At 39.9% G+C, this 25,257-nt stretch overlaps 1 protein-coding gene and 1 long non-coding RNA gene across 3 annotated transcripts in view; one reads left to right on the top strand and one right to left on the bottom strand.

Annotated features, from left to right (window-relative positions):
* tnmd (tenomodulin) overlaps positions 1-21,692 on the top strand; it is a 61,554-nt gene extending 39,862 nt beyond the window's left edge. The window contains exons 4-7 of one of the 2 annotated variants that reach the window (XM_086085454.1): positions 5,476-5,583; positions 11,660-11,810; positions 13,110-13,216; positions 20,308-21,692. In XM_086085454.1, the coding sequence (XP_085941580.1) occupies positions 5,476-5,583; positions 11,660-11,810; positions 13,110-13,216; positions 20,308-20,517 (576 nt within the window). In that variant the 3' untranslated portion in view covers positions 20,518-21,692. Of the gene's footprint in view, positions 1-5,475; positions 5,584-11,656; positions 11,811-13,109; positions 13,217-20,307 lie in introns of both variants that reach the window. The other variant, XM_086085453.1, reaches the window with a different exon arrangement.
* LOC147168568 (uncharacterized) overlaps positions 1-25,257 on the bottom strand; it is a 71,949-nt gene that overhangs the window by 45,121 nt on the left and 1,571 nt on the right. The window contains exon 2 of the long non-coding RNA XR_015096009.1: positions 15,248-15,386. This is a non-coding gene — a long non-coding RNA (uncharacterized LOC147168568). The remainder of the gene's footprint in view (positions 1-15,247; positions 15,387-25,257) is intronic.

Raw genomic sequence — 25,257 nt, 5'->3', positions numbered from 1 at the left:
TGGAAAGGAAAAATATATCCTGAGTGCAGAGAAGCTGTCGTTCTTCCATTCAAATAATAATTATTGGAATTGGTTGCAAACTTGCACTAAAACTTACAAGGACGACAAAAAATAGAATGCTGCAATTTTAATTTGTCTTAACAAAAAATTAAGAAACACATTTCTTCACAGTAATATTTTGTCCTAGGTGGCCCCTCTAGTCTAAAAACGGCATTGTGACTAATATTGTTTGTGGAATAAGAATTAAATAGCAGAATCCCAACAATTTTGTCCATCTCAGGGGGTGGCCATTTTGGCACTTACTGTCAACTGAAAATGAAACCTTAGTGCTTAAAGGTATACTTGACTCATTGAGCCATTTTCAGCAGTAAAAAAAGGTCATATTTTGTCCAGAATTAATTTGATAACTTCATAATTTTTTATGTACAAATAACACCTTTAAAAACAATTTTTTCCACTTGCTATTGACTGATTATGACATCACCTGTGCTGAGGAAGTGGGTAATGACCAATTATGGTTCACCTGTTTTCTGGGTTTGGTCAGTAAACTGAGCCATGATTGGTGGTTACCTACTTCCTCAGCACAGGTGATGTTATAATCAGTCGAAAGCAAGTGGAAAAAAATTGTTTTTAAAGGTGTTAATTGTACATGAAAAATAAAGATTTTTTTTTGAGAGAGACAAAAAAGAAAAATAATTAAGTTACCACATTCACCAATATTCCCTTTTTACTGCCGAAAATGGCTCAATGAGTCAAGTATTCTTTTAAGGGCTCAATTTGCGAATATCACATGACCAAACAGGTGAACCATGACTGGTCATTACCTGAGCCCTGACCACGTATTAGTAGATTATTGTTTTCCAATTAGCCAATTAACAAAATAGTCGAGTCCCCTGTCTGCTGCTGTCACCGGACTTTGTGAAATAGTCCAATGTCCAGTAAATAAGACAAAACAATCATCATATGTCTGTGTGGGTCCGATTGTACGAACATGAGCTGATTGTGGATGAGCATAATAGTTAGCCTCGTTAGCATCTGCTGTTCCCATCATTGCTAGTCCTAAAATATTCATAGTACCGTCAAAATATGCTCAATATAGCAAACAAGAACTTGAATACTACTTTTACATGAGATTTTTCTCTCTCCGTAAATTAATACATTCTGAGTGTCAACATCTTCCACGCACCTCAAACCCAAGTGGAAAGTATTAAAGTGCACTGTTGAGAGGTTCAACATTCACCACATTGGAAAAACTGCCCAACATCAACATCAATGTAAAATCCAAGGCAAAGCACTAAACACGTGACCTTCAAGCCATGTGACCTTCAAGACTACTGTGCAGAAGTGCACACAAGAAGTGACATTAGAAGTGCAGTTGACGTTAGGAGATGTGCGCCGCGCTCTGATGCTCTCACATTGTTTCCCCGCGTCATGGATGGCGTGTCCTCTGGGCCGAAGAGGAAAAGCCACATCCAGATTGCTCCCTCCGTTTGGTTGACAAGTCAGCATCTGCGGGGCTACGAGGGTTTGCGCTGGCGCTCGCGGCATCGATGCGCTGACTCGCGCATCTGTGACGGCACCGTTAATAGTGGCGGGGACTTACTTACCGCACATAAAACAACAGACTGAGCGACTCCAGTCTGTTCTAATGGGGCGTCCGGTGTTACCAGTGCAGCACCAGACAAATATGATGTGGCGTTGAGCCAGTTGACACACGTGGATAATGGAGCATGGTGAAGATTTAATGTCGGGGGAGTACTGCAGCGAATAGGCCTACTAAAAAAACGATGATAACTGACAGTGATGCAAATATAAATATATCATAAACTGTGATTCTAAACCAGTTGAATATAATTTCAAACTCATTTTACAACATTGCCTCAAATAATCGTGGATTTTTTGCTATTTGTGGCAGGGCTTGGTCCATTATCCTTCAAGATTAGTGGCTGGTCTAATAATTATCTTGTGATATCAAAATATAATACAAAAAATTAATATGAATGAACATGAATAGGTGAATTTCTTCAGCTAATTGTTGGGGCTAGGTTCCAAAGAAATAACTGAAATAGGTGAATAGTGAACCACGAATATGGGGGGGGGATTACTCTAATAATTTTAGTTTTGAAATCCAAACAAATTGGGGATCAACCAGCATTACAGATTTTGTCACATTACAGATTACAAATGAATATTAACTTAAAAATATGGGCGCCTCAGGCTGTGGAACTGCCATCTTTCAACTCAATCATCATTTCACGGGCTATCTTGGTTTGTCATTAAATTAAGTAAATAAAATGCCTCAGAGAATATTTTCGCAAAATACCAACAATTTGATTTCAATAAGTGACTGTTACACTCTAAAAAGAGAATTGTTGAACCAATTTAAGATTACAAATTGAATTGTTGACCTTTCTTTTTTTTTTCACTTCAATTGGTAACGCACGATTGAATTAAATGAATCCAAAGTGAACATATTAAGTTTAATTAGTTATGAGTTCATTAAACTTAATATATTCACTTGAATTAAGGTAATCCAAACTCCATCCATCCATCCATTTTCTTAACCGCTTATCCTCACAAGGGTCGCGAGGGTGCTGGAACCTATCCCAGCTGGCTTCGGGCAGTAGGCGGGGTACACCCTGAACTGGTTGCCAGCCAATTGCAATTAATCCAAACTGAATATATTAAATTGAATTAATTATAAGATCATTAAACTTAATATATTAATTTTGGATTAACTTAATTAATGATAAATTCAATTTAATCAACTTAATTCAATCATGTGTTACCAATTGAAGCATTTTTTTTTTAAATTGGTCAACAATTCAATTTGTAATCTTAAATTGGTTCAACAATTCTCTTTTTAGAGTGTAGATGGGGTTTTTTGTTGGAAATTATTGTCAAGAATATAATTGAAGGAATTGTTGAGTGATGAGGCAAGAATGACATTATGATTAAAAATAAATTAAAAATCAGTTAATGTAGAGATGCTCTCCAAAGTGTATCTGTATCTCATTTGAGGACACAAGCTCTCAATAGGGTTTAGGTCAGGTTATGTTGGCAGCCACATCATTGAGGGCAATAATTTTACCGAGTCTAGCGCAAAATGCAGTCTAACTGTACGCATGGGTGGAATTTTCTTTCTTTTGGCATTTTCATAAACGGGCTCAGGTCGAAATTGGCGTTGCCGTGAACACAGTCGACTTGATTCCCTTATTCCCTTTAAATTCAATTCTGCTCAAGGATACAACAGCAATTAGACAATGAGATGAGAATGTGTGATGTAACGGTTTTTAATGTGTTTTTTCCCCACCAAATGTTGAACTGAATGTAGGTTGAAAATAATTATGCAAATCACTGCAGTGTAACTTTTTTAGAATAGGGCTGTGTGAGACTTGCTGACATTGCGTTAGATCTTTCCTCACAGGAGCTGAATGATGCATACAGTTGTATGTCCTCCATCCTATTGAATAGAAGCAGATGAGCGTCTCGCAAATGGCTACCAAATGGACTGCTTTTCCCCCCCATCTCTCAAAATGACATCGCTTTTCCATTTCTCATCCGTGTGTTAATGTGTCTTTCTTCATTTTCTGGTTGACCAAGCCCAGTAATCATTGTATCTCATCGCAACATTGCCCTTTTGCTTTCCCGCCCACCGCTCCCCGATGCGGGGTAGCCAAATTAAACAGAGACTCATCACAATAAAGCCAGGCATAAACATCATGCTTCTGTGCTTGAGACTATTATTGTCCCGACGCAGATGAAATTACAGGCGGTAGATTACAACAGGCTTCACATTGTATCATGTCATGTGCGGCTGCTGTCTGTTTTCTAGGCGACGGCACCTTGCCACAAAAAAAAATCCACAACGCAGGCCCAGCGGCCACGCGGTCAAGTCACCTGATTGAAATGATGTCACGGCAATCGGCGTGTTGCTGCAATTAAATTGAGAGAAAATCAAGTTCATTTTGGTGGCATACGATTTTCATCCGATGCCATTCAGTGGCAGATGTCGACCCTGCTGTCTGCTCTAATACAGTGTGATGAACGAGCAGCTCTCTGCAGGAAATAAATTGGATATAATCTGATTTTGTGCGCCTCTTTCAGACGCTGTCTCGTCTGAATATGTTAGATTAACATACAATAGTGTGGAGCGAATTAACAGATCTCTCTCTGTCGTGCCCGTTGAGGCTCGGCGTGTCAGACTGAAGAGAGCGCCCGGTGGAGAATCACCGCCGCGGCTGCAGACGGCGACTTCCACACTCGACTGCACAGATTAAGAAGGCGAGAGCAACCTGTGACTGGCTAATTCAATGGGGGCACACACTTCATTCTCCAAGCATGTCACTCAACTCTCTGGCGTATACGCTATGAAGTGTTGTACAGCCACTGCCGAGCAACCGTGCCATTTGACTTCTGTTTCGCTTAAAAGCGGGAGACCTGCCGCATTGGGCGATTCAGTCTGTGATTACGTAAAATGCTGCAAAATAAATGGGCAAGGGCCTATTGGAGTATATTAACTGCAAATAGCAAAAAACAAGTGACACGCCGCTACTTTTTTTTTTTTTTTAACAATTGCTTATATTAATAGTTTATACCATATACAGTTTACATACAAATCAAACTATTATCAAAAGTGTCATTTCAAATTCATCTTTACAACATTACCCTTTAAAAATGGCTTGCATATTGAAAATCTAATTAATTTTCACCGCTCAGGCTAAACTCAGCTTGTCTACAACATACAAAAATCTTAATACAGTTACACAACTACTTACTACTTTCCTACTAACTCATTCACTCCAAGTCATTTTCACTGAAGCAACCTCCTTCGCTCCCGGCGGTTTTACTGGATTTTGACTGATTTTGCAAGGCCCACAGAATATTACGTTCTATTGCTGTAAAAACATGGAACCTACCAAAATTAAACTGCACAAAAAAAAATTGCCACCAGAGGGTGCTAAAAGTGCACAAATGGAAATCAACCCGACTTTTTTAACAGATGTGCTGCTTTTAATATCGTGACATGACGGCGACGATATATTGTGGCAGCGATCACGATATTGTCGTTATCGTTCCATCCCTAATGTTAGCTAGCAAGTTAGCCTCAGCATGATGTAGCGCAGTTCTTATAAACATATTTTCAAATAAATGAATGAAATCGTAACAACATTATTTTTGTATGGCAAAGTGCTGGCTTCTCTGGCTAATCCATGTGAGTTCTACGGTAACACTTATGCCTTTTTACTAGTGTATAGAGAACAATTCATCAGTTGCATAACGTGCCACAAAAAAAAGATTGAAAAGAACACATTGCGTATTCCACTCCAGCTTTGATTATCCTTTCAAAATTGACACATTTCAATACAAGTGCTTGGATGCTGATGGGAGATGTGCATCACAGTGAGTTAATGAATGAAAGATGTATCAGAATTTCTGAGCAATCTCTCCCGCCACGCCCTCTTATTTTCAAAGGGACTCACTGGAATCCGCTTTGCCGAACATCAGAGGTGCTACATCAGGAGCCAAACCAGGACACTGCCCACAGCTGCAGAGGTGGAGGCTGAGGACGGCGACTTAAAGGTATGCGTCCCGTGTAGCCATGCAAAAAGTTGCCGTGCATACTGAGGGGAGATAACCATAGTGGAACACTGCGGGCGCCTTGCAGATCCTCAACCTGTCCATCGCCATCCTGTCCCTCTTACTGTGCTTTGTGGTGCCTGTGCAACTGTCAGCTGCCCACAACCACACAGCCTCTTTGTGGCTCACATCAAATGGTGTTTGCTGTCAATCCTGAGCCAATATTAATTTTTAATCCTGTCCTCCAAAGGCTCCACTCAGATATCTTAGGGGGGTGGGGGGGGGGGGGGGGTTCTGACAGAGGGATGACTTTAATATGCTGTGGGATTTTTTATTTTCTTTTTTGTAAAATACATTTTCTTTTAGCAAGTCTCCTCTCGAAGTTTATAGGGATTCATTTTACTTTTCTGGGCTTTAGATATCTGCATGGTGAACCCTGCAAAAGAAATGGAAGGGATTCAATCAATCAAAATCCCCATTTTTTTCCCATGTCACAGTGCAATTCACTGAGTGGGCAGCGTGTTCAAAGAGAAAATCCACACTCTTATGTGCTCATTTCCATTTTACCTTGTAGCTGAGAAGAAGAAGCTGGCAAATACGCAGCAAAGGCACTCCATTCAAAAACATAGTCAGCCAAATGTCAGCACGAGCAAAACTTAAGTCTCAGGGTTTTTTTCAACTTTAAGAACACATGCTGCAAACGAAAAACCAAACAGGCTTTCGTTCTCCTCTCATCTTCACGTAAGATCCATGTTTACAGATATTAATTGCTGGGCCAACACCATATGTGCACACAATTTGTCTTTTTTTCAGCACTTTGAAGTGTAATTGGCTGAAACGGCAGCTCGAAAGTGAATCATCATAAGCCAACCAAGTGATCGGGGCAAGATATTGGTAGCTTTTAGTATGACTGCCATGAAGATGATTCTGTTCCATGTTCAGTGGAATCCACATTTCAGATGGTGTTAAGTCATGGCGGGTTGTAGTAGCCATATGTTATAAAAGTGTCACTCGACTGTAGTATTACAAACAGTGGTGGGAAGTAACAAGTCAATTTTTACTTGTATTTACTTCCCAGCCTTAACTACCAGCTTTGTTGTTTCAATGAAAACTTTCTAGTACAAGTACGTTCGAACGTATTTTAATATGTTTAAACGTATTTGCAAATATGTTTGAATGCATTTGCCAGTCAAAAAGGTTTACTCCACGTTGCCAGTTCCATTATTCCATAGTAAACAAACAATTGCCCTTGTTACTTCATCAACGGAAGCTAAAAAAAATCCTTAATTTGGTAAACTCACATTTTTCCTTTCTTCTGCATGTAATAATAAAATGTAATCATATGCAGCCAACATACATAGTGGAAATAAGTACATTTTCAAATGATTTTTTTTCAGTCATCTATATGTCAAGTTCAATCACATTTAAAAAAAGTTTTCCTGGATCACTCAACTTGCATGCCACTGTGTGCTGCAACTACTAAGGATTTTTTTTCCCATCTTCACCCTTGACGGCACAGGAGAACTGCAGTAAATATTATCACGAGGGCTGTGTTTAGAAAATATACAGTGACCTTGGCCTGACCTCACCAACAATAGACAGAGGCCCCTGAACCGTCCTCTGTGAGAATCCTCCCACGTTTGACCTACCGAAGCTCAGCACAAGTTCCTTCTCAAGTGGTGGAACGCATGAAGCTCACAGTGGTTAAAGCCGAGCACTAGTGGCTCCTCACACAACCCAGCCGCGGGCTTTCAGCGCGGAGGGCTCAGAGCAACCACGGTGGGCTTCACAGGCGCGCCAAAAAACAATGGAAAAATGGTGGAGAAACTGCAGGCGACTGATAACAAAATCCAGCCTATACGAGGGCACCACCAGGTGACAAACATGAATTGTTTGCCAGAGTTTCCCCCGCCCCTCCCTTTTCAATTTGCCTCTTCCATGCAGCGTCTGAGGGAGTAATCCCTGAGCTTCATTTCACTTCCCCCAGACTGACACACAAGTCGCCTTTCGCCTTCCGCCTCCCTCACTGCCTTTATTGTTGGATGCTGCCTGCTCCATTTAACAGTCACTTAATATGGATGACCAACGCTTTGCCCGCCATTCGAAAACCTCCCACTCAGACGGCTGCGAACCTGAGTGAATAGCAAGCCAGTATACCAAAGTCGCACAATAGTGGCTGGCCCCTTCCTTAGAAAGCGCCGAGAAATCAGAGTGGAGCACAACACCATAGAAAAGTGTGTGATGACAAAGTATCGAACAAAGTAGAAGAAATGCATTGCAACAAGAGAGACACTCAGGATTTAATAGGGTGAATATCACACTCAGTCCACGCTGGTGAGGCATACACAACCGATACAAGAGCTAAAAACAAATTCCAGTTTAACATTGTGTGCTTATTGCTACTGTGCTTGCATTTAGCAGTCAGTATTAAGTAAGTAGACCTTTTTTCTTTTACTGAGGAAAATGTAATGAATCGGGGTTTGTGCGGAGGTGTCAGGAGGATCCACATACAGGGAAGCAAGACAAGAGTGCTCTTAAAAAGAATTTAACTTCAAAAATCTAAAAAAAGAAAAAAAGGAAAATAATGTACTTTGGAATCATCAAAAAACTAAATTAGCAGAAGTCCAAAACTACAGATACAAAGTAACAAACAAACAATGAGACTAAACTCACCATGAGATGGGTATATGACAGACTATTGAGGCCAATATCTGAACCAAAGTCGCTAGCATGTCCAAGCTAGAAGGCTAAGGCTGTGAAAAGTGCATCCATAATCTTTCAAAAGAATGTCGTGCGGCGGTCTATTTCTTTGGCCAAATTGTTCGTTATAGTTTGTGACAGCTCTGCGCCCAAACTAATAAGCTATCAGGACAATCACAGACAACTAACTGGCTAACAGTGTGAACTGGCTAGCACTGATTTAGATTTCAGCTGCTATAATGAACTAGTCTAGCAGCACCTTAAGCTGCTTATTCATCTTCCTTGTTCTGGCAACTGGAAAATAGCTAAAACTTGCTCACATTAATATTGTAAAATGAAAAATATGTGCGTTTTCTTTTTATTAATAGCTCCATTTAGAGGCTGGAGTATGTTGTTTATGTTTAGGATGCACAATATTACGATGAAAAATTGTAAGGGAGTACACCTTTTAGGAGAGTTGTAAAAAAAAACACTCAAATGAACTCTTCAATTGAAATTAAACCATTTAGATAATTTAATAAATTAATAAGTAATAAATGTGCTTATATTATATACAATTGGCTGGATCCCAGTCCAGGGTGTACGATGCCTTTCATCCAAAGTCAACTCTGATTAGCTCCAGATGGATAGAAAATGGATGGATGGATTATATTAAAAAAATACAGTTTCATATTTAATCATAATTAATTTCATTCAAGTTATTCTATAAATAGCATCACAGAACATGATTTACTTTCCATTGACCTTGTTGCTAATATGGTTGCTAAGGTGGCAAACATCAGAAATGCCTGTCCAAAGCATGATTCATGAATGCATGGGAGTAATCCTCGAGGATAATAAGTGACTCGTCATAGCTTCATGGATACGATATTGCAGAGTTGAAATGCCGCTTGAGAGGCAAAAGTTGCCAATATAAAAATGTCAACTAAAATTTATGGCATGGCGCAGCGCATAAAAAAAAGACCAGAAATGTGCGGCAAAGCTCCTGGGTGTCATGATAAAACATTTGTTGATCTCTGGCAAACATAGCAACACTTTAAACAATGTGTCATGGCCAATGTTTCCCCAGTTGGCTTTCTGTAGAAGGCGAGGGTAAATTCATTAACTACAGTACAAGCGGCGCGTAATTAAGTCAACAGCACTGTAGGCGGAATGTCGTACATACGCAGGGAGTACACATCACAAAACAAATCATCATTATTTCCAAGGCCTAATAGTTGATAAAAAAAAAATAAAAAATAAAAAAGATAAGTTGCTTGTGTTCTAGTAACCCCTGATTAGTCAATCGTCAAATGGAAAAGTGTGCATAAACCAAAAGACTGTACTCATGTTGTCTTTGTTCTTGTCAACTGGCATTTCAAAATCCCTGCGCCATGCTAAAAGGCTGACCTTTTAGCACACCTCCCTCCCGGGTGAAAACCCAACCTTCCCGCCTCCCCCTTACAAGTTATTGCAGTCGTTTCTCAGCTGTGAAAACCGAGTCATGTTGCGAGCCACGTGTCGTGACCTCCATTCACTTTACACTCAGCTTGAGCGGTTAAGAGGTCCAATTAGAGTGGGCTGCTTGTGTTCCTCAGCTTTGACTTTAATATCTGAGAGCTGACCGACTTAATGCTAGCGCCAATGGCGTATGGTGAGTTGCCAGCACGCGGGTAAGTCAAACAAGTTACGCCCTTCAACCTTAACCTGGACACATCCAGTACTTGAGCATATTTAGCCCAATCGCAACAATTCACATTTAGAATTCATCCATCCATCTTCCACCGCTTATCCGAGGTCGGGTCGTGGGGGCAGCAGCTTTAGGAGGGATGCCCAGACTTCCCTCTCCCCAGCCACTTCAACCAGCTCTTCCGACGGGATTCCAAGGCCAGCCGAGAGACATAGTCTCTCCAGCATGTCCTGGGTCGTGCCCGGGGCCTCCCGCCGGTGGGACATGCCCGTAACACCTCTCCAGGGAGGCGTCCAGGAGGGATCCGAACCAGATGCCCGAGCCACCTCAACTGGCTCCTCTCAACGCGGAGGAGTAGCGGCTTGACCCTGAGTCCCTCCCGGATGACCGAGCTTCTCACCCTATCTCTAAGGGAGAGCCCGGACACCCTGCGGAGGAAACTCATTTCGGCCGCTTGTATCCGGGATCTTGTTCTTTCGGTCACGACCCCAACGTACAGGCGCCTAGCCGGGGGGCAATAAATATGCCCACACCTGCTCTGCGCCTCTCACCGTGGGAAAAGCAAGTCCAACCCCTCTCGAGAGGACTGGTACCAGAGCCCAAGCAGTGTGTAGAGGCGAGTCCGATTATGTCTAGTCGGAACTTCTCTTCCTCACACACCAGCTCGGGCTCCTTCCCCGCCAGAGAGGTGACATTCCATGTCCCAAGAGCAGGTCTCCGCCCTTGGCTGCCGCCCATCCCACTACGCACCCGACTCCTTTGGCCCCTCCCACCGGTGATGAGCCCATGGGAAGGGGTACCCACGTTGCCTCTTTGACTCCCCTAATTTATTTATTTATTTACTTATTTAATTAATTCTAATGTAACCACTTTTTCCTCAATACACCACTGCCCTCCACTAATTTAGGCATTAAAAACAAAGTGTGTCAAATGACTGATAAGTGAAGTTGTGCTACCAGAAGGTCTCAAACTGGCCTATTTTTAACAAGGAGTGACAGGGGCATACAGGGGATACAAGGCGCACAGCCCGATATTAATGAGTCCTGCTCCAACGATAGCCCCAGGATCCAAGTCTAACTAATGTGCAATTAAGTTTTAAACTGAGGGAAAATCACCTTGTAAAAACATTTGTCAAGTGAACTGTTCTTCTGGCTGCCTAATTAAAGAGGAACTTGGAAGTCTGTGTGTTTATTTACATATACATGAAAATAAATATGTGAACTGTATTAGCAGAGAGCATTACCCCGGTGCCTGTCATATGTCTCTATTAGACAACACTGACATGTAGTCGCGATCATTAAGCAATAATAGTTTACTTTACAGCTCATGAACTATAATACCAACAAATTAAGCTCAGTGATAGCGCTTGGATGCCAAGCGATGCGTCGCGGCGGAGCGGGGAGGAGACGAGGAGGAGAATGCAAGGCTTTATTGTGTCTGTCACATTAAACGATACTGCCGCCACACGCGCAGTAATGAAGATCACTTGCAAAGTCATTTGAAAGTCAAATCCTCGCTGTCTGTGAATTTCAATGATGTGTAATAGAAAGAGAATGCTGCGGGCTTGATGGAGGGAAGGGGCGAGGCGGAATAGGCGGAAGAGGGTCAGGCAACAGGAGTCAGGAAGTCGTCTCATAGAGATGATAGATTAAAACAATGAGACTCACGATGTGTGTGGTGGGTGGGGGCGTGGGTTGTGTGTGCTAGCAGGTGGATGCCATGGATAACAAAAAGGAGGACTCCCTAGTGTGGGTTCCATCCGAGGAGCCCATCGTTGACCCGGCGTTCCTCTTCCAGTCCAAGATCTGGGAATTCTGCCAGGAGCTGCCCATCCACTGGATCCATCCCTCCCCCCTGAGCGGTGAGGCATCGGGGAAGGACGGGTGGTGGGGGGGCTTCTAAGATTAAATGTGCACTTTAAACACACGGCCTGGTGGGTGTGTGGTGCCGCAAGCCATGTGGATAGTTTATAGAGGTCACATCAAGTACAGGATTGAATACGCATTGAAAAAATCTATTGATTGAGTTGATTGACACGCTTATTTTAATTTGACAAAAGCTCCTCTATGTTGTGTCATTTCAGACTTCACGGAATACTTGACTCATCGAGCTATTTTCAGCAGTGAAAAGTTAATATTTTGTTCAGAAATAATAATTTGATAACTTCATTATTTTTCATATACCTTTAATAACTAATTTTTCCACTTGCAGTCGACTGAAAATGACATCACCTGTGCTGAGGAAATAAGTAACGACCAGTCATAGCTCACCTGTTTTCTGGGTTTGATCTGTAAACTGAGCCATGATTGGTTGTTACCTACTTCCTCAGCACAGGTGATGTCATCTTTAGTGGACAACAAGTATAAAAAAATATACTTTTTAAAGGTGTTAATTGTACATGAAAAATAATGTTGTTTTTTGAGAGAGAGAAAAAATAAAAATAATTAAGTTACAAAGTAAGTAAAAAAATATTCACTTTTTACTGCTGAAAATGGCTCATTTATATTCCCCAAACACAAAAAAATATTGTGTTTGGGGAATATAAATTAAGCAAAACAAAAATCCACACGACTTTATCTATCTCACTTGTGGGCTCCAGGTGGCAGAGTGGTACCGTCACTTGCCTCCGATGCAGGTTAAAAAAATAAAAATCTCACTTGCTGTCGACTGAAAATGACAAAATTATATCACAGTGCTAAGGGCTCGGGTAACGGCCAATCACGGTGCAAGTGTTTTCCGCGTTTGGTCATGTGACAAGCTCAGCCATGATTGGCTGTTAGCTGAGCCCTTAGGCACCGTGACGTCATTTTCAGGCGACAGCAAGTGGCAAAATGGCCGCCTCGTGTGATGGATTAAAACAGGTGGATTTTGCTGCTTTGTTCCTATTTCAAAAATGTAATATTAATCAGAATATCATGTTTTGACTAGTCAGGGTGCATAGAACATATTGTTGCAAAGAGATTTTTGACTTTGACTTTTTTTTACAACTTTAGATAAAAGACTGTGTCGACTCCTTATTAATCATTTCACTGCATTCCTCAAACTAGTGAAGTTAAAAATACATTTGTACAGATAAAAAGTGTACTTTACGTTATCCAGATTACTGTAATATGAAAAGGGAATTTTCATTGTCATACTTGTGTTTCTGTTTGTAATTCAGATTCGGAGCTGGAGGAGGAGGAGGTAGAACACGTGGACGCCCCCGACACCGAGGTGAAAGGTCACCGTTCCGCCCGTGAGGTGGAGTACCCTCCCGTGAATGACTACGTAAGTGCGCTGTAACATCCGAGGAAGCCGTCGCCAGTTACAGTCGAGTCACTTCAATTAGCCGCGGCTCTGCCTCCACTTTGTCCGCATATAAATCGTTCACTAATTGATGTTAAAACTGACTTTGTGCACCAGAGGGCACCGCGATTGCTCTATATATCTGTTTAAGTAAGGCCAGTTCATTGAAGACTCGCTTAATGTCCCTCCATTAATTGAGAGAAACATCCAGCCTCTCAGAGGTAGCAAATTGTGCCTAAAGCGCCTCTTGGTGCCTTTTCTCACTTTGCAGAGCCACGCTCACACAAGGAGCGCGCTCAAGGTCACAGATAACTTCCATTTATAAACAACGCTTTAATTATCAAAGTGTACAACATGAAGGGGGGGGGAACAACAGACGGCATATTTTGCCGCGTGGCATCTAAACCACACGGTAGTGCAGGATTAATTATCCATGACTGTGTGCGAGAAATATTTCAGGCAGCGACATAAAGGAAAGCACACCACAAACTATAACTACACACACGACACAGCACATTTATCACTTACACGCGAATGGCCACTAAAGCAGCGGCGCTGTCTCCTCAGAGCCGTGCGACACATGGGCAGAAATGAGACTTCCTATAATGGTCACATTTATCAGGACCGTCCCAGAAACACTTCTCAATACTCCTTGACTCCTATTTGTGAGAACAATATGTTCCTTCAAGAATTTAGTAGGGAAAAGTAAAGGACTACAGTATTTTTGTCATATAGTGCCAAGAGCGCTTTATTAACTCATTCACTGCCATTGACGGCTATAAACGTCAAAAATTCATTTGAACTATTTCTATTAGTTTAACTTTTTTTTCCACTTTTGTTAACCAGAGTATGATATAAAAGAAAATATAAAGAAGATATAAAATTTGTGATTAATCGTGAGTTAACTAGTGAAGTCATGCCATTAATAACAATAAAAAAACTTTAACCACCTGACGAGATTATTTAAAAAATTTACTCATAATTAATCGCATGACTTCAATAGTTAACTCACGATTAATCACAAATTTTATATCTGTTCTAAATGTATAATAAAAAAAATCTAGGTTTTCATACTCTCGTTAACAAAAGTAGAAAACAAATGTTAAACTAATAGAAATAGTTAAAATGATTTTTTTACGTCTATAACCGTCAATGGCAGTGAATGAGTTAACTCGCCTGCAGCAAGTAGTAGCTGTCAATGAGGGAGGCCTTTAGTTGAACAATGGAACTAAATAAACTTAACGTAATAATATTAGGTAAGGATGGGCGAGTACACAGCAAATTCGGAAGTGTAAATTACAACATCCATAGTGTTATTATTTGACACATAAAAGTGAACTTTTTGTCTTTAAAGTGTTATCTACTTTCACCTATCAGTGTTTTTTTTTCCACATTATTTTTTAACACTTAAAAGTGTTATTTCCTTTAATTTTTTTGTATTAATTTCTCACAGTTTTAGCATTACTTCTTGACAAGTTTGTATTTACAAACCCAAATGGAGACAGTGGGATTCGAACCTAGTACCTAGTACTTGGGGGGCAACAACACTAACGTAGTACGCCATGAGATAGTACATGTTTGATGCCGCAAAATTCTTTCTAGTTCCCGCACGACTCACGGTAAATGAGAAAAGAGAGAAAAGAGCCCGGATGTATAAGGTAACTCAGCCTGGAGTCAATGAGTTTGACTCGCTGAAATAACACCACCCGTAGAGCTTTTTCTTCACTTTGAGTGTTCAAAAAACACCCAAATCAACACCCAGTTACTCAAAATAATTAACACTAGATTTTGAACTCAATTTAACACTACAGAAGTCGGTACTACAGGTATCGGTATCGCACCAATACCATAACACATTTCACGGTATCGATACTCGCGACGGGTATCGATAAAAATAATGACAACACAATCTGCTGCAGATAAGATTTCCCAGTGTATGACTCCAAATGGGCAAAATAAGTCAACATTTGAGAGCAACTTCTCCTCCCAGAGCACATTTGTAAGAGATGATACCTGTTTGGTTCCCTGCGACAGGCTGTCAGAAATATGGCGATGACCTTTAACACGGCTGCACGTGCATCACACTCAGGGTGTCCCAAATGGAATAACTGCCACCACACAAGGCTGAGGGGATGGCGTCGTTGCCCTTGACCTGTATAGCAAGGATGGGATTACAAAATGGGAAGACCATAAACATTCAGTGGTCGCCCCAAAACATCACAGTTGTATGTTTTTATGTGAAAAGCTTATAAAAATCTGTATGTGCTGTAGTATCTGTGTGTTGGATGCGTGCCTTTAAGGGGTGTGGCCTAGTGAGTGACATCAGGGGTTTGTCTGTCTGAGTTGAGGGCAACAGCAGCTCCTTGCGAGTGCTATCATTTTGCATATCGTCGCTGTCCAATGAAAAACACTTATGTCCTTTTTTGTTTGTTTGTTTCTTTTGTTCGTTTATTTATTTATTTTTTTGGGGGGTGTCTGCATCCACTTTCATCCCATAAATGTAATATTGTAAAAAAAAAAAAAATAATAATTTAAGACAAAAATGGGCTTAAGTCTTTTTCACAGGACAGCGACTACATGTGTGTCTGACTTAAACTACTGAAAATGCATTACATTACTTCAGTTGTTGCATTTTGGCTTTCATTTTACCCGCGGCGGCATATCTGAAGCTATACACACAAACACATGTTCAAGCATAACATTGAAAGTAAGCTGTAGCGATTCAAACCTTGGAGTTTAGCCAAAGAAATTGCTATCGCCTTATTCAATTACATCCACTTTGGCGAGATGCAGATCTTTGGCGTTACGCTTCACAAAAAGCAAGATAATGGCCCTGAATGTTACCGCGCATATTTTTCATGTAAGACCCATACATGCGCTTTAAAAAGTGTGTGTTTGTGTGTGTCAGGAAAAAAACAAGGGAAGTGGTGCTTTCATTTGTTACATCAATATGCTAATGTCAGCTTACCCTGTTTCTGCACATTAGCTCAAGACATAGTAGCATACTCCAAAGTGACCAACAATGCTTAGAACAGGAATGACACAGATTTCATCACGGGTCACGCTAAGTACAGTATGTAGCAAAGCGTTAAAAATCCTGATTCAGATCAACCTATAGGCTACTCGTTTTAAGATCATGATTGTTTTTTTTCCCGTTATACAAATTAAAAAATGACTTGACAGTGTTTTCATTCAGTTTTACAACGGATGAAACTTTTGAAAAACCCAGAGGGACAAACTTTTCCATTATTGAATAGCTGACACATTTTTGGGCGGTGTATGATTGTGCACGCTAGCATGTGTGCTCAAATCACACGTAGCAAAGGGAGCTAATGGTTCTTGCTCTTCATTAACGCTGCTTATTTGTGAGCGACTGCCTCAGATTTCCCAAGGTGAGCCATTCTTATCACCGCAGCGTTCCCACTAGAGGAGCCGACTCAAAGCCGCAGTGATTAATATGTGCCCCCCGTTTTAAGAGGCTAGCTCTGATTAATTGTCTTTAAGGTACAATGCTGCCTTTTGGCTGTTTGTTTGATTTGTTTTCTGCTGCGCCGTCATTTGAATAAAACATTTTCTCTTTTTTCCAAGCAGTGTCCCGATTCGTTGTGTGAGAAACAGATAAGATAATCATTGGTCCATTGACGGGTTTGCTGTTGTTTCCATAACAGATTGTTGACAGCCAGCTGATGACCCTGAAACTTGACTGAAACAATAAATCATTAGAAGTCTACCTCAGTGTGTCATGGTGATAAATCAAACGCGCCTAAACAAGATATCATCCGTCGCGGCATTTTTATGTGTTTTAGACCTCGTAGGTTTGTAGTTTTATTCGATTTATCAGAGCTCACATCGGAAGGCTCCAAAAATTGGTCATGAAAAAATGCTATGTTGCTACGTCGCTGGCTGCGATGTCCACCCGCTAACCTCAAATGTGTATACTCTTAGAAGTGATCAAAATCAGTCTATGTCAAAAAGCACAAGGCGAATCTGAATAAATATGATGTCATCTTTAGGCTGTCATCATCAAATCATACAACTTGACTACAAGGAAGACATGCTAACCACTATGTGAGTCTCGCAATAAGCAGTTTCGCATCACTGTTTGAAAGACAAAATTAGCATTTCCTGCCTTATCAAAACACATTGAATAGCATGACAGAATCAACCGGCAAGAAGTCCCAAAAAGCTTCACTGAGCTCATTTCTCCTAACATGGTTAGCCAGAATTCAAAGGAATGTGTGCGCTACTTAGCAGCTAGCTAGCGAACGAGCTTCGGCTGGCTACTAGTAAGATGTTGCGCAGTCGCTCCTAAGTCAGTACAAGTCTGTGGTGGCGAATAAGCTACATTTCTTACACATATCATTCTCACAAAAGGGATGACGAGGAAAGATGGAGAAGCCATGCTAATTGCTAAGTTAACCTGAGACTAGCATAGCCAACGTGCTGAATTAAGTGATTGGGTGATCGAGTACACTTAAGCTGAAATTGTGTAATAACTGTCTAGAGTTTGGAGGGAAAATCTACTTGCTAAACAGAACCGGAAATGAACTTAACTTCCGTTACGGTGTATGTCAGCCAAGAGGAGTGGCTTATAAGCTTAAGTTATGTTATTTGTTTGTTTTAACAAAGTCCTGATTTATGATTTCGACTTTTGAGGTCCGAGCGTTGCTGCCATTTGACTGAAGTCGACTCTTCCCAAAGAATCTGACAGCTTTTTCCACAAGTGAAGTCGGCGCGGGCTCGGAGCGACACGGCCTGATTGTCTCCGAGGAGCCATTTACTAAAAGAGATTGAAATGTGGCGCAACGTGGACCGAGGGCGGTCGAGTTAAGTGGCACTTCTCCGAAGCCCATTAGGCGTTGCTCTTGATCAAAGGCCCGGGCCCTGCGAGTCTTCCAGGGCGTGAAGCAGCCAGCACAATGGTGAACGCCAGGGGTCGTTAAATCTACCTAATTTACCTTTCGTTTGGGCTCCAATTGGCCCCTCTATAAATTTAGAGGCAGCCAGCGAGTGCAAATGAAAGAATCCTTGTTAGGCCGTCATTAGCCTGCTAATTGCTTTAGGAATGTGATACATATTCAAAGTCAAGGTCAGGAGGAGGGTGCTCATTTGGATGCCGTACGGGGAGGCAGGCCTGACGTTGCGGCAGAGTTATGAGGTCAGAGATGAAGGAAATTGAAATAGTGTAATTATGCTGCTTAAAGGCACGTTAGAGCATTTTGATTGACGATCTCTGCGATGGACAAGTCAGAGATGACGCTTTTTGGGTGTTTGCACCACCGCCATCGCTGACCATGTTGGAAAGGTCAAGGGTATCGCATCATGTTTTATTCCCCTGAGATTTATTCAAAGTCATATGTCACATCCATGCGTCGTCATGGGTATCGATTCTTTTTATTGATCTTCACACATATTCCGCTGACATGTGACAGGCGCAAGTTCACCAGATGCGTTCACACCTTGAGGAGCCGCTATCGTAACCTTAGCCCGCTGCGAGGTCCTCGGGGAAGCTCTTTAAATATTCTATAAAAAATGATACAACACACCATGACTGCTTATACCTTTTCTTACATTATTTTGAAGTGACATTAAACAGAGCTGTATCAAATGAAAAATGCACCCAGTAGTGCTACAAATGCAAAAATAAGAGGCACAGTTGCCTCTTATTTTTGCACAAATGTAGATATCAATCTAAATAAGAGGCATAGTGATATAAAATATATTTATTAAAAAAATTTTACTGTACTGTAATTTCATTAAATTACATTGCAGTAAATATCATCTTTCTTTCTTAATTTTTTTCTATCACTATGCCTCTTATTTAGATTGATATCTACATTTGTAAAATGATTTTAATTATTTTTATTTTTTTTTACTGTAATGTCATTTCATTAAAACGCATTGCAGTAAATATCATCTTTCTTTATTTATTTACTTTTTTCCTATCACTATGCCTCTTATTTAGATTGATATCTACATTTGTAAAATAATTTTAATTATTATTTTTTTTTTTTTACTGTAATGTCATTTCATTAAAACACATTGCAGTAAATATCATCTTTCTTTATTTATTTACTTTTTTCCTATCACTATGCCTCTTATTTAAATTGATATCTACATCTGTGCAGATCTCAAAACTCGAAATCAAAACTGAAGACTCTTTTGTGAAAACAAATCACATTGAAATACATATTAAAGTACATATTTCAATATTCTATATAAATATGAATATACTCTACTTTTTTTATAATCTTCCTCTTGGCCACTCCCTCCCAGTTTACGTATGGTATGCCGTAACGTAATCATAACATTTCTGGTATAGCCATGTGTGTACTGTGTAGCATTTTTTTATTTTTTGTATATTGTTGCACTCCAAGACACTAAATTGCACTACATAATTACATTTCCTGCTATTTTGCTGTTCAAAGTTGGATACGCTTCGCTTTAACGGTGTTCCAGCCAGACTTCTGTGAAAAGTGTACTCGATCACCCAGGCACTTAAATCCGGTCTTTCACATTAGCATTAGGTTAGCTTAGCAATTAGCATGGCTTCTCCATCTTTCCCTCCATTAATCACACCTTGTAATCTGTAAATTTGTGGGAACAATACATGTCAGATGTTTATCTTATTTGAGTGTTTAGCAGCAGTAGTAGCCAGCTGAAGCTTGTTGCTAGCTAGCTGCTGCAGCCTAAGTAGCACCAATTATTTTTGGAAAAACATACAAATCTGTGAGTCTGTTTTGCTATACATTGTGTTTTGTATCGTGTGTGAGAATCACAAATTGCTGTGTGAAACCGCTTATTTCGAGCCTTGCGTCGTATGAAGGAGTTGATACCAAGCATACCTTGAGGTGCCCTTTTTTGTAAGTAGTTATGAATGATTATGGGTTTGTAATTTTATTTTTTACGCTCACACACAATTGGAAAGTAGTGGCATGAGTTTGGTCCATTTACCGTTTACCACTTGTTACTTGTCACCACTCTTCCATTCCAGTCAGTAAAAAGTTAAAAATTGAGCTGTGGATGCCATGTTGGTGATAATGATGCAATCTGATGTCCACGCCCCCCAACAGAGAGCCGTGGGCCTGGAGCTGGACAACCGCCTGGACGAGCGCGGATACTGCTGCCAGTACTGTCACCACGGCTACCGCTTCTGCCGGCGCTACCACGTGCCCCTGGGCGGCTTCAACCCGTGGCCGTACTACTACCGGGGAGGCCACGTGGTGTGCCAGATGGTGATGCCGTGCAACTGGTGGATCGCCCGCATGCTGGGTAGGATCTGAGAGGGGCGTTCTTGTCCGCCTCCAATCGTTGCTTTGATGCATCTTTTGCACCACTTGCAAGATGAAAGTGGACCGACCACCGTTAATTATTTCCTGAGCTGAGCGTTGGCCGCAGGCGTGCTTGTCACACTAAATGGGCCCTGGGGCATTTTGGAGGCTTTCTTAAAAGGCAGACGTCATTTATCATTTCATTTGCTTTTATTTTTGGGACATCCTGTATAATGCATGCTACAATGTTTGGACCATGTCAAATAGTTGAGGAAAAAGTGTGCTACTTTTTTTTTTTTTTATTGCTGTAATGTATGGATAATTACATACAGTATAGCAGTAATTTAAGTTGAGGTTTTTAACTCATTCACTGCCATTGACAGCAATAGACGTCAAAAATTAATTTGAACTATTTCTATTAGTTAAAAAAAATAATTCCATTTTTGTTAACAAGAGTATAAAAGCCTAGAATTTTTTTGGGTACATTTAGAACAGATTTGTGAGTAATCGTGAGTTATCTAGTTAAGTCATGCAATTAATTACGATTACAAATTTTAATCGCCTGTGCCCCTAATTTCTAATATTTTCTTTTAAATTGTTATTTTTTATTTTTAATAATATCTTCTTCTTTTTTAAAGAAAAAATTATTTAAAAAATAGGGGCAACAGGCGATTACAATTTTTAATCGTAATGAATCGCATGTCTGCACTAGTTAACTCATGATTAATCACAAATTTTATATCTGTTCTAATATAATAAAAACGAATTATAGGTATTCATACTCTTGTTAACAAAAGTGGGAAAAATGTTAAACTGATAGAAATAGTTCAAATTAATTTTTGACGTCTATAACCGTCAATGGCAGTGAATGAGTTAATAGACTTTTTAATGTCCCTTTTGAGGTATTTACACATTTAGAGTCCTTGTAGCTGATCCTGTAGAACGCATGCCTATGTCAAATATTTCAGTACGAAAAAAATAAGTGTTTTTATATTATATTTTTTAAAAAGTGTTTTTACATTCATTGGCTCTGAAAAGTACAGGATTTCGACCCCTGGTTGCCCGCCATTCATTCCAATGTAATGTAGCCTATATATAAATGTATAAATGAATAACATTTAACCTGTATTACTCTATGAATATTTGTCTGTTTTATAGTAAAATTGCTGTTAATAAAATTTAAATAGAAAAAACGTTTTCCTTCATAATTCAACATTAATTGTCCAAAGAATATTTTAGCTGTTTTCGTTTTGTGTTGTGAAATGTTCAAGTTGAGTATCACTAACACATAAAAAAATAAGGATGTGATTTTGTTTGATTGGTAGCGGCCTTGGTGAAAATAAAGTTAGTTATGCAGGTCAATGACAATGAAATATATTACAACATGCTAAAATAGAATTGTGCAAACAAGGCGCAGTATTGTATGTTAATGATGCGCAACTACACGATGCTCAATTATCAATTGTGTGTCTTAGTAAAGCACCACACTTCAATCTGTCATTAAGGATTTACGTCTAACTAAAACGTCACATATTCCCAAATGTATTGACCATTTCAAACAAAGCCAAACAAAGGAAAAATTCTCCTTGTTGTCTCCGTTGGCTTTCCTGATTTCTTTCAATTAAAATGTCATTGAATATTAAACGTCAAATCTTCTGTCATTAATAAAACAATACGAGCCTCGAACAAACGTGGCATGCCTCGGGTATGTTGAGTAAGCGCTGATGCATTGTGGGATTGAAAGTAATGCAATCCAGATCATACTGCACTGCAAAAAATTAAAAATTAAAAAAATGCCAATCAAGTATGTTCCTCATTACCTTGACCTCAGCGCCTCGTGCTAATGTCACTGATATAAATAATATTTTGTGGGTGAAAAAGAGGGAATGATATATTAGCTTATGCAAATATTTATAGATCCAGCTCATGCGGCGGTCATATTGTTATTTTTAAATCAATAACGCCGATGGCCCGGAGCAACTTGTCGAGTAAAAAGAATAGCGGCGCAATTTAACAAATGCAATAATTGCAAGCATACGTCAAAAATACTGACAAGTGTATTGCCGGGGGGGGAAAAAACCTAAGGCGCTTTGGGGAAGTTCACATCATCGGCTCGTTTCTCTCTCTATTTCCACCTCCTCAACACAACCTTTCCTTATTGTTATTATTATTATTTAAGCCTGCTTGTGTGGATGCTGCTGCACTCGTTGCTGGACAAAAAAGGTGTTATTTTCCCCCCCCCCACAAAAGAAACCTTTGCTGGTTGTCTCGCAAAGTCTCCCAAGACTCTTTTGTGCTGTTGAGAGTCAATTGTCACGGAAGCCCTGAGAGTCCTTTGAATGCTGAATGCTTCTAGATTCGCGCATTGAAGGCTGCTCACTGAGCGCTCATCACGCCTGTTGAGACAGTGCGTTCAATATTAACCACAAAATTGCCGCTTTAAAAGCCGCTGAATCGAACGCAATCCGATTTGATTGTCATTGGAAACTATTTTGGCCATGGGAAATGGAAAAAAATTACTCACAGGTGTTGTTATACTGAAAAAGCTCACATTTGCTACCATTATTAATTGGGACACAAGTTTAAAAAGAAATTAAATGGAACATTCACTTTATTGATGTGAGTGATGACTCATTTATGGCATTGTGAAGGAAAAAGGGTAGGCAAATCATTGTGGCCATTTTTTTTTTCATTGTGGCCATTTTGCCACTTGCTGTCGACTCAAAATGACATCACAGTCAGGTAAGGACCAATCACGGCTCACTTTTTTTCTGGGTTTGGTCATGTGGCGTTCACAATGCTGCATTCAAGGAAGATGGGAAGTCAGATTGATTCCACTTGATTCCAGTTCCGACCTTAAAGTGTTCGAGGCGAATGTCAACAAAGATGGTTGATTGAAATCAATTGTTTGTTGTTCTGGTAAACACAGTCAGTCTAAACCACGTTGTATTACGTGAAGTTACTTATTTCGCAATTTTCAATTAATATTATAAATAAAGAGATAAATGTGTTTATAATATTGTAAAATTATTCACTTTCTGTGTCTGTACGAGGTTCATCGTTGTTGAGTGACGTCACATTGAAGCCAGTCTTTAAAGTCGGGGTCCTTTTTTTTTCGACTTCCCAACTCAAATCTCCAAGTTTTAAGTGCCGTTGCAGTGCACACTTTCTGGTATGAGGTCAGAAAAGTCAGGTTTCCCACCTTCCTCGAATGCAGCATGAGGCACTGTAATGCCATTTTCAGTCAACAGCAAGTGGCAAAATGGCCGCCATCTATTGTATACAATGTTTGCATTCAATTTTCCCACATATTTTGTATACTGTTTATTGTTCGAATATAGTCTATTAAAACAAAAAAATGGCCGCCCCCAGAGATGGATAAAAACGGGTGGATTTTGCTGCTTAATTCATATTCCACAAACGCAATATTAATCAGAATGCTGTGCATACTAACTATACTAACTAACTAAAATTATAGTAAAAATGTCCTTCGTAATTAATTGAATGCATGAGCTTTTGGGGATGATTTTAAATGTGATTTTAAGTAGATTTATTTTTGATATTAACCGAAATAAGGACGTTTGAAAGTGTGTCACACAAAAGTGACGTCATCTCGCAGCAGCCAATAGAAAAGCACCTTCAGATGACGTTGATCCCATAGTGTTTTTTAAATATTGCGCTCAAGTAATACACATATTTTTTTAAACTAAAACTAATACTGAAACTAACTAAAACTAAGCATTTATGAAATAACTACAACTAATAAAAACTAACAGAACCACCTTGAAAACTAATTAAAACTAACTCAATTTAAAAAACAAAACTCAAAACGAAATCAAAACTAACTAAAATGAAAAATTCCAAAACTATAATAAGAACATATTATTTTAAATAGTTTTCTGGGGTTGACTTTGCTTTTAAGTAACAATTTAGCATAGATTATTCTTAAGTAAGTGCAAGCAGTTAAAACTTACAGCAAGCCTGACCTCACATTTTTTGTTTCTTTAGTCGTTATGTTACCATGTTCTTCTTTGTCTTAAAAAATGTAGCAAAAACAAAAAAAATAATCGAACAGGGTAGGAGGTGAAGGAGATCAGCTGATACAGACGCTTTGTCGCATCTTGCTCAATCTTTGACTTCACAGTTCCCAAATACTTTCTATGGCCTCGTTCCTGGCCAGCGAAATCTCAGCTTTAAATCTACGGTGATGTTGAAACGATGATCAAACTGAGTGAGTTACTGTATATGAAAGTCTGGATTAGGAAATGCAGTGTTTAACACTCAGGTCATCTTGTAAATCAACCTCATGTTAATCTGCGCTACAAAACAATCACAGACTTGATTGAATGTAGTTTGAAATAACAGATAGGTCTATGCAAATTTCAATCCATCTATTTCTTTCTGCCTCAATATAATTCAGTCACGCTGCTTACGCCCTCCTTATCAAGTCAAATATTAACCTCATGTTAATTTACAGCCCAAGCGCGGTAAACCAGTACAATTTTATATTGTGTTTGTTTTTCTTCCACATTATGAAGCGAATCAGTGATATCACTAAAATTACTGATGATGTCAAAGGAAAGCCTTCTTCTCATGCATCTTGGAAGTATGCGTCCTCGAAGCATTCAGGCAGATGTTTGCAGCTGTTTTGATGAAAGGAGGAAGCGGAATGTATGAGCATCTCTCAGGTGAGCGCGATTCAAAGGAGCCTCGCCTCCCTCCCTCCCTCGCTCTCCTCCTCTTCCCTGGAGG

The sequence above is a fragment of the Leptonotus elevatus genome, chromosome 9 (assembly GCF_054856555.1).
Source record: "Leptonotus elevatus isolate MCC_2025b chromosome 9, RoL_Lele_1.0, whole genome shotgun sequence".
NCBI lineage: Eukaryota > Metazoa > Chordata > Actinopteri > Syngnathiformes > Syngnathidae > Leptonotus > Leptonotus elevatus.
Note: the sequence above shows the minus strand (reverse complement) of the source record. Positions and strands in the feature narration are given on the sequence as shown.